Source organism: Phocoena phocoena, chromosome 19 (genome assembly GCF_963924675.1).
Source record: "Phocoena phocoena chromosome 19, mPhoPho1.1, whole genome shotgun sequence".
NCBI classification, from domain to species: domain Eukaryota; kingdom Metazoa; phylum Chordata; class Mammalia; order Artiodactyla; family Phocoenidae; genus Phocoena; species Phocoena phocoena.
The window spans coordinates 44,398,720-44,408,715 of NC_089237.1; the positions used below are offsets into that span (position 1 = coordinate 44,398,720).

The 9,996-nt window shown below is 56.2% G+C and overlaps 1 protein-coding gene across 1 annotated transcript in view; it reads right to left on the bottom strand.

The window, feature by feature from the left end:
- Positions 1-8,086, bottom strand: part of SEZ6 (seizure related 6 homolog) — a 45,310-nt gene extending 37,224 nt beyond the window's left edge. Inside the window, exon 1 of the mRNA XM_065896754.1 lies at positions 7,915-8,086. Within this exon, the coding sequence (XP_065752826.1) occupies positions 7,915-7,969 (55 nt within the window). The 5' untranslated portion in view covers positions 7,970-8,086. The remainder of the gene's footprint in view (positions 1-7,914) is intronic.
- Between the last annotated feature and the right edge of the window lie 1,910 nt (positions 8,087-9,996).

Sequence of the window (9,996 nt, forward strand, 5' to 3'; positions counted from 1 at the left end):
GTTTCTTCCCTGTCACCACCCCTTCTGATTTTCTTTGATTTTGGATGCTGTTTTTTGAAAGAGGTGGGACAGATGCCATGAATTCCCAAGGAAACTGAGGCACAGGAAGGTGACATGATTTGCCCAAGGTCACCCAGCCAGTAAGAGCCAGTATCAGGTTTAAACTCTGGGAGTCCTGGTGCCCTGACCAGCATTCTTCTAATCATGTTCTTCCTTTGGGGTTGCCCCCTCCTCCCGGAGGCACAACTTGGCTCTCCAGACTGCATGATATCCCCCCCTCACAGGCTTTGGGGCTCCCTAGGCACCTGCTGGCTGGTGGGACCTAGGCCAGACACTCAGCAGGTGGCTGCCTGGGGCACAAAGGAGCTGGTGCTCAGCTGCTGGGCTGGGAGGGAGAGAGGGAGAAGCTATGGGGGTGGGAATGGGGGAGGGATCAGGGCTGAGAGTGGGAGGGGCAGGGTCTGCTTCTGTGCCTTTTATAAGGAGCGAGAATGCAAAGGGGGTAAAACAGCATGCAAATGAGCATCTGTTGGGGGTTGCTCTGTGGTTCAGGCACTTTTCACAGGGGCCCTGCAGTTCTGCCCTTGCAGCACATGACCAGCTGGAAGGAGAGTCCTGAGGGTAGAGAGAGGAGCCCACGGGGAGGGGAGGAGTGGGGGACTGAGAGAGATGCTGAGGTTGATGGGTGCAGGATTCCGGCTGGGCCCCTGGGGACTGCACTGGGGGAGGGGAGAGACCCACAGCTTGGATTCTCCAGCACATGTGGTTTGGTGGCAGGAGGGGCCCTGCACCTGCTCTGCCTTCTTGGGAGGTTAGAGAGACACTCAGACCCAGCAAAGATGGAAGGAGTTGTGATGGGGGGCACCAAGCAAGGCCTGGCCTAGGGATCCTAGAGGCTCACTGGGCCCTCAAAGACCCCAAAGATGAACTCTCTTGCTACAGAAGAGAAACTGAGGCTCAGAGCAGTCCCTGGCCAGGAATATCTTGTCCTTTTGAAGGTGAGTGGTTGGATGCTGTTGAGCATCTTGTTTGTATCACATTTAATTAAAATCAGAGGGTCTGTAGTCTAGCTGGGGAGGCAGTCACAGCTGAGTTTATTAAGAAGGCAGCTCCCCCTCCAAAATGAGTTCCTTAAGGGCAGGGATTATGTTGCGTTTCTGCCTATTAAAGCACCTGATAGGTGCTGAATAGAGGGTTGTTGAATGGAAAAGGGATGGGTGGATGAAGGATGGATGGATGGGCTAAGTTCCTGATGGGTGGTAGTGTTGAGAGAAGAGAGAGAGCCCTCTGGGCTGGATGATCAGGAAAAGAGGGGGTAGTCGAACTGAAATAAACAGAAGGACCCAGGGATAGCATTCTAGGTATGGAAAAATGGCTGAGCAAAAATGTAGAGGTTGGACTGAACAAGGCATGCACAGGGTCTAGGGTTCACCCTAGCACCCTCACCCAGTCTCTCCGTTGCCCACCTCCCCACACACTCAGTTCCTTCTCATCTCCTGGCAGAGCCCCTTGTCCCTGCTGAGCCCAGCCAGCACCCCTCACCCCCGCCCCTTTCCACCAGCCTGTCTGCCGGCAAGGCTGCACTCTGCAGCCTGAGACCCCGGATTGTTGTTGGAGAAGCAGCAGGTTTGTTTACTCCAGAGCCCGCCTGAGAAATCTCAACAATCAATGGCCAACAGCACTGCCGGTGCTGCGGTATCGATCCTCCCCTCCCAGGGCGGGCAGCCGCGTGGCAGGTAGGCAGGTGGAGGGAAGCTGTGGTAGGCTTGGTTCCCAGTCCTGTCCAAGATCTGAGCTTCTGGCAAGCTTGGGCCTTCCCCCCTGGGGGCTGGGTCTCAGCGGGGGTGGGGGTAGGGGTGGGGGTAGGTGGGGCAGCCCAGATACAGGAGAGGAGTGACTCGTATTCTCATTCACCAAGGCTCCTAAAAGATGGGAGAATAAGACTTACCCAAGGTCACTGGCCTCTGGGCCAACACTTCAGGGTTCACTTGACTCCCAGTCCCGTGCTCTATACTGGCCTCCAAGTGTCAGAAAAGATGTTTTATTCCTCTGCCCCTAAGGACTGAGCAAGATAAAACGTCCCTAATCTACATCAGTAAGGACTGAGGGTAGACATCAGGAAGATAAACCACTGTCATCATTAGAAACATGCTAGAAGAAAGTTAGGAGCCATTTATGTCTTGGGTCTGTCTGACAACATGGGCTTGAACTTGGCATTCTATAAAATGCAGATAATAGCTTCTATCTCATAGAGATGATATGAGGACTAAATGTATATAAAGCAGAACAGTGCCTGGCACATAGCTGGTATCTGATAAATGTTTGCTATTATTGTTGCTGCTATTATTATTAGGATATTGATACTCTTCTGGGTTCCCATCTGCTTGTACTGAAGCTCTGCCTTAGGGTGGGGGAGTAGACACAGTGCTGGCTGCAGCCAGGTTTTGCAAAATGGGCAGGCACTTTGGAGTAGTCTTATTACTTATTGGCTTTAAGCCCAGGGTAAGTGACTTAATCTCTCTGAAGCTCAGTTTTCCTATCTGTAAAGTGGGGATAACTAGCCCCTTGTATTAAAATAGAAAAGGCTTAAAAATGAAAGACTTGGCCCCTGAGGGTTCTGAGCCAGGCCTCATACCTCAATAACATGTTTGTGAAATGAGGAATGAATGTACCCCAGGGGATGGATACACCGCAGGGGCCACTTTTTCGGAGCTGTGGAAGGTTCCTGGACATGAACTGTGGTGGTCCTGGATGACTCCTCCACCCCCACCTTTTCATTCAAGGGCATGACAGGCTCAGAGCTGCTCCCAAGGTTTCATATTGGTCCTTCCAAGCTCTGTGAGGGTGTTTGAAGCTGAGATGGATGAGGAGGTGATAAAGACAGAAGACATGGGGCTACCCCTCCCTTGTCTCAGTCCTTAAGTTCATGCAGGGCACCCCCTCCCAGCCAGCAGAAGTGGTGGGTACATGCTGTGGGAGCGAGTCAAGAAGCCTAGGCTCTGGGCTTAACTCTGCCGCTGCCTACCTGCACAGCTCATGAATTTATTCAACGTGTATTTAATGCATGCCATGTGCTAGGCTCTGTGCCACTGGGGACCCAAGCAGTGGTGGCACTAGGGCAGCAGGAGAGAGGCTTTAGCCCTCTCAGAATGGCCATCAGCACCCCACCCCCAAGCCACCTCAGGCTGACAGCGTGACAGCTTAATTTGTGGAAGGGAAAAACTAAGTAAAGGCTATAATTTACAGTTGGGATAATTGGCCAACCGTTAGGAGAGGGAAAAAATCCTAACATACAATCTATGTAAAAATAGTGTGCTTGCTACGCAAACTCAGCTTCAAGACACAGTCCCAGCTGCCATGCACCCAGCTCTCCTTTCCAAACAGGCAGCTGACCCTAAACTTCTTCCAGAGAGGAATTCTAGAACGGCCCTGAAATGGAGGGGTGGAGCAAAACAGATTTGGTACCCTTGTTTTTGAGTTCCGTCTTGCTCTTGGAAAGGAGCATCAGGCAATCAGGTGCTCGCGATCCAACAAGATGCGTAAACTGATGGGGGAAAGCCAGGGGATGGTGGGAGCACGGAAGAGTCCCCTGACCCAGGCTGGAGGTCAGGTGAGGCTTCCCCTGAGAAACCATATAGTAGATGCCCTATAAATATGTGCAGAAGAATTGCATGAAGGGCCAACTAAGCTGGGACCTGAAGCATGAGATGGAGTGAGCCAGGTTGGCCCAGGAGGGGAAAAGAATTTCAGGCAGGAGGAACAGCAAGAGACCAGAAGCTGTTGAAAACATGGATAGTTTGGGGAACTGATTGGCCTGGCTGGGCAAATTGGCTTCCTGCCGGAATTAGTGTGAAAGGGGCCTTGGAGACCTCCTAGTACCTGCTCCCCACCTCCCAGCTGCTGACTAGGGCTGGTAGCATTGTCTCCTCAACACCAACCCCCCGCCCCCAAGCCTCTAACATACACAGCCTGGCTCTTCCTCCCTGAGAGGAGGCCAGTAAGCTGGGGACCCAGAAATCTGCATGACTTGACAGCCTTTGGAGGCCCTAATGTGCTTCCAGGCTTGGCAAACACCAGTTTGGTGCACCCTTAAACTTGAACGCTCCAGGAGGTGGAGACCCACAGAGGACAGAGACATGCCTGAGGACAGACAGGTAGCCTGAGGCTCTTAACCATCTGAAGTGAGAGGTTGCTTCACTAAAGTAATCCTTACCTATACGCCCTTTTCCACAGCCTCTTTCTTATTTGGGGGTTGGGGTACCCAGCTCTGACAGCTCTGCCCAGGTTGGGGCGCAGCATCCCTGAACTGAGCCCAGCCTGGCAAATGGGGCCTGAAAAGGCTTGGAGAGTTGGGGACAAAGAGGGTGGAGGAGGCTGGCACGCTTGGGCACCTAGGGCTGGGTGGAGGGAGGGGCTAAGGAAGGAGGTTTGTTGACATGCTCCCCACCATTCAGGCAGCCATGGTGGAAGGGGCACAGAAGCTCTAATTAAGCCCAGTTTCTAATTAAACCCAGCCCCTGTGTCTCCTCAATCCCCATTAGCGCCCCATGGTGTCTCCAAGGCATTTTAAGCTGCCACCCTGCTGAGAAGGCTGGGACCGCTGCCAGGGCCTGCCTAGCCTGATGAGCTTAGGCTCATGAGGGGCAAAAAGCCAACCCAGACTTCCCCTCCAGTCCGTGGCAGTTTCTGGGTCCTCCAGTCTCCTCAGAAAGCTAGGGGAGCCTCCTGCCTGCCATGTCAACCTCTGGGGCTCTGAGTGCAATCTAGACTGTCTCCCACTGAGGCTTGTGCCCAGCAATCCCTTCCTTACCCCAAAGTGCCAGGTTGGGCAACAGGGAGAAGGGCTTGGTGCTAGTTTCGGCTGTAGCCCCCAGACTCAGGAATATTCGGTCAGACTCCAGCACCTACCACAGAGTCTGCAGGAAACAGCAATTACCATTTTATGTTAAGGCAGCCCTGGTTTGTTAACTCTTTCAGCACTAGGGCTCCTGGAGGCCAAGCCTTCCTCCTCTTCTTGCCTCCCAGACACCGTCCCCCAGTTCTTGGCACAGAGAGCAACCCCTACTTGCTGTCCCCTCCCTCACTCTTCCCACCACATACTCCATCAGAGTTCAGAGAGGGGGAGCATCAGGTCCAAGGTCACACAGCCAGTGGAGACAGCCTCTACCTCTGGAGACCCAAACCCCACCCCAGTTTCTGCTGCTTCAACCTTCACAATCTCCCCAGGCCACATTCACACATGCAGAGTTTAATTAACTTTATTGATATTCAGAAATTAGGAGAATGACTAAAGGTAATTGCTCATTAAAAATCATTAAACTGACACAGCAGGCTCAAGCACACGCCGCCCCTCCCAAACCGCTTTCCTTTCCCCTTGTGGCAGGATCGCTGGGTACCAACTGTGGGTTGAGAGGACCACCGGTGGCTCATAGCGCCCCTCAAGCCTCAAGCCGATCGTGCCCCCGCAGCTGCAGAGGGAATAGGGGACTGAACCCATGGGGTTGAGCCTGGCCCAGCACGATCTTGCCCTGCCCCTGAGGTCTCCACCTATGCCGCCTCCTGCCACTTCTGGGCTGCTTCCGGCTGCATCCAAGCCTGTGTCTCTCTGCCAAAATGTGAGGAAAGCTGAGGCTCCCCTCTCGAGGCCACGAGGCAGAGGGATGCACCACCCAGCCACAAAGGCTCATAGGCCGAGGTCTTTACTGCTCCGGACCTGCCTTCTCATTGCTGAAGCCCCCAGGAGCCCTGAGATGGCCAAATGCATTGCCTGCCAGTGAGACCACTCAGTACCCAAACGACTGGGACCTTGGAGCCCCGCTGGGAGGAAGGGGTGTGCCAGGGCTGGCCCAGGTCCAGGCCTTCTCTCCTCAGGCCTGGCATTGCCAGGCTCCTTCCTCTTCTCCCTTGGGGAGTGAAAATAAAGATCTTTCCAAGCAGGCAGACCCCTATCCCACACACCCCTTGGGGGAGAGGTCTCGTGGGCATTGGGGAGGTCTGGATGATCAGGGAGGGACACTGGCTGGACACACACAGACTCTCTGCCACAGAGTGAACAGATTCTTCTCAGCGCTCACACCCACAAGCCTAGCGAGGCTCCCCGGACTCCTGGCCACACCAGCCATCCTCCTGGAGACCCGCAGTCTCACTCCAGCCCTGCAGGGAGCTTTCTGGCAGAGGCTGCACCGCACACTGGCGGCCTTACACACTCCTCACACCACTCACTGCTGAGCCCTCATGCAACATTCAGACCTTCTGAAGCCCAGACACACTCGGACCCACTACTCCGGACACTCTGGTCCCTGATTACATTCACACACAGACCCACACACCCACCCAGGAGATTTTGGACCACAGGCCAGGAGGCACACACAGGCCCTGCATCCCAAGGGAGCTGTCCAGCACAAGGACGTGGCCCAATCACAAGAAATGCCCCGGGCTCCCAGGGACATTTTCGGACAGCTGGGCCAGGATGCGAGCTTCTCCTCCCCCCTCTCCCTGCCCTGGCCCTGTAGGGCGTTCAGGACTCTTTTCCTCTTCCGCAGCGGGAACACATGGCACTGAGTTCCTGGAGCCACAAAAGAACCCGGTCTGGGCAGCCAGGGAGCAGAGTGAGCACACCTGGCTGCGTGTGATTGGAGCCAGAGGCTCAGAGAGGGGCTTCCACGTCTCTGGGGACGCAGAGCGAAGAAAACCGTGGCCCAGGGGCCCAACCTGGCCCCGGCCCCACCGCCCTGAGCTCCTACGAGGCCTGGAAAGATGGAGTGAAGAGGTTAGAAACTCCCACCTTCTCCCCCCTCCACATCATGCCCTACGAACCATACCCCTAGGGATGGCGGGTCCCAACACCAAGCAAGGTTTCGGCGATCACACCAGTCACTGGCTGCAGTGGAAGAAAGACGTGGGTGTCCATAGTTTTGAGAGCGTTTGTTTGAGCCAGGGCAGGTCCCGCCGAGAGTTGGAAACCTTCCTTCCCCGAGACACAGAACCCCCATCCTCTCCCTAACATTCCCTCGCTGCACACTCCATGGCCAAGCTTCTCTCGACCCGGGACCGATGAAGTTGGAAATCTGACCGCAAGCGGGGGACCGAGGACCGCAGGGTGAGGTACCAGTCCTCCCGCGAAGAGTCTGCGGCCATGGGGTGGGGAGGGGCCGAGCAGGACGGCAGGCAGGGAGGTAGGAAGAGCTCCGGGCGTGTGCAAGAATGGAGGGTGCAAGGAAAGGACTCCGGGGAGGACAGAGTCTCTATCTCAGGACCTCAGCTGTTGCAGCCCAGGGCAGAGTGAGGAGCCTGATAGGGGTCCCCGGACCCCCCGAGTTTCTCCCTGGAATTGTACTCTAAATCCCGACTCCCGCGTAGCAGCGCCAAGGCGGAGAGAGGTGAGAGAAGTCCCAAATCCGGGTCCGGCCGCCATCCGGCCCCGTCCCTCCGCAGTGAGAGGCCCCGGAACGGGTGGCAAAGTCGAAAGAAGTTTGGCGGGCGACAACGGAGGGGGGACCCTGGGCCGCCAACGGGACCGTCCCGACTCACCGCCCTGTGCTCTGCCCCCCGGCACGCGCCCCAGCGCTCCCAGACGCCTGGAGTGTGCAGAGGTAGCGAACGGGTGAACGCGTGAGTGTATGTGGGGAGTGGGTGGCGTGATGAATTGCAGCTGAAAAATCCCATTAGATCCGGAGAGATGATTAAAGGCGAGGTCTCGGCCGGGTGCGAATGGCGGGAGCAGCGGCAGCTTCCCGCCCGCGGAGCCCGTGCCCCGCCCGGCTCGGCCGGCGCGGGGGGCAGCGCAGCCGGCGGAGCGCGGTGCCTGGGCTGGGCAGCCAGATGCGCGGAGCTTAGCGCGGAGATGGTCCTCTCTTCCCACCCGCAGGACCCTGCTCCTGCCCAGTCCTGCCGCCGGACGCCGGGGTCCCTTACCGTGAGCCAGGAGCGCCAGCAGCGAGGGCAGGAGCAGCAGGTCTGCCGGGCGCATGGTGCCGGTAGCGGCCGCGCCCCAGGTCGGGGCCGCGATGGGAGGGCTGGGAGCTCGGCGGGGCTTGGGTGCGGGTCCTGCCGGGGAGAGGGAGCGTGGCCGCAGCCGCCGCCGGCGCCTGACAGAATCAGCACCACGGCCAGCGCCTGGCGTCGGCGCCGGGGATCGCCGCGCGGGGCTGGGGGCGGGGGCGCGGGAGGAGCGGCTTACCGTAAAGTCTCAAGCAAAGGCGCAGAAGACCCGGCGGCGGGAGCACAGGCTCCCGCGCCGCCGCCAGCTCAAGGGAAGGACTTCCCTGCTAATGTGGGCACACGGCCCCCGCCCTTCCGCGCTGCCCACGCCCAGCCAAGCCTGCTGCCCTCTCCCCCATTAGCAGCCTGCTGAGGAGGTGGGGTTCTAACCCGATTCTCTGTGAGAGAGCCACCCTCTCACCATCTCCCCCCACCCCATCCTGGTACCTGAAGGCGCCAAGGGTGACTTGGGAAGACGTCCGCGAGTGAGGCAGCTGGCGAGGCCCGCGTGCCCTTGTGGCAGCTTCGTCCTGGGCCTATAATGAAGATGGCTTTTGAGCGTACAAAGGACAATAATTTATTACTTTGTGTTAAATAAATGCCAGGGCTCCAGGCAGCTGCAGCAGCAGCAAACTGTGCTCACAGAAAAGCTTAATTATTCTGATATTACAGTTAAAAGCCAGTGGTACTCGTGTCCTGGGAAGACATTCTACACTTGGCAGGAGCCAACCTGGTCAAACTGTGAGAAGCTGAAGGTAATATCCTGGGTCCCCATGCAGCCCTGGATCTCCAGTACCCTGCCTTGGCCCCCCTACAGGACCAGAGAAGCCACAATGCTAGCCAGTGAGAGCAGACCCTGGAACTGGCAGAGAAAATGGGAAAGGCATGGGGTGTGTGTGAGATGGCATTTCCCTAGGGCTATTTTAGATAGAGACTTGAAGGAGGCCCAGGGGAGTAGCCAGGGAGGCTGTACCATTCAAGGGCATAGAAGAACAAGCTTCTAGGACTCTGCTTGGGCTGAGCAGCCCCAGTGAGTCATGGGGCAGCAAAGAGGGCAGTCACATCCCTGAGGCAGATGTTTAGATCCAGAGGTTTTTCTGGCTACTAGGATGAGTTCACTTGAAGAGCCTCAATGGATAAATGGGACATGACCCTGTGACTGATGTTATTACTCCCTGTAGAGGAAAAGGAGGGCTGAACTTCCTGTGGCCCCCGGGGAGAAGGATAGCTTTCTGTTTAGTTCTTTTCACATGAACTTGGCTCCTCTCCAAAGCTTCCAGACCCCAGTCATTGTCCAGTGCTCTTCCTGATCTCATTCTAGAAGCAAGTGGCAAGACTTCTGCTCATTCCTCAGAGTCTTTTTGTCCTTACCACCTCCACAATCTTCCAGCTCTGCTTATCAGATTCTCTCTAGATCCTCTTACCATGGGCTCTGGGGAGCTACCTTGATCCCTGTAAAGAATCCCAGGCAGCAGGCAGGTGGCATGTAGAATTACCTGAGGGAGTCACTGGGAGAAGATTTCTGGACTGTTGTTTCAAGAAGCTGAGAAAAAATATGGCAGTAGCAGAAGGATGGCAGAAGGGAAGGGACTTGACAAAAGAATCAGAGGTAGGGAGAGGAAGCCAGGAAAGAAGATGCAGAAGGGACGGAGGGAGAGGGTTGCCCACAGAGGAGGGAGGTAGAAGGTTTTGTGGATGAGGGGAGTTTGAGGAAATACTGGCAAATGGCATGAGAGTCTTCCTTTCCTCCTTGAAGGTATTCCTGAGCTCCTCCTTGATTCCTGGCCTCCTCTGAACTAAGCAGCTTGGGCAGAGGAGGGTGAATCATGACCCAGGGATGAACCTTGTGTGCCAGGATGATTCATGGGGATTTGGAGGCTAGTGGCAGCTGGGCTTCTTGATGAGGTGGGCACTACTCACAAGAAGGAGAAGCTCAGGAACATGTCACATCATGGTTTCTACCGCCTGAAGTAACCTAGGCATTCAGGAGGGGGTCCAAAAAAGACTACAAACCCC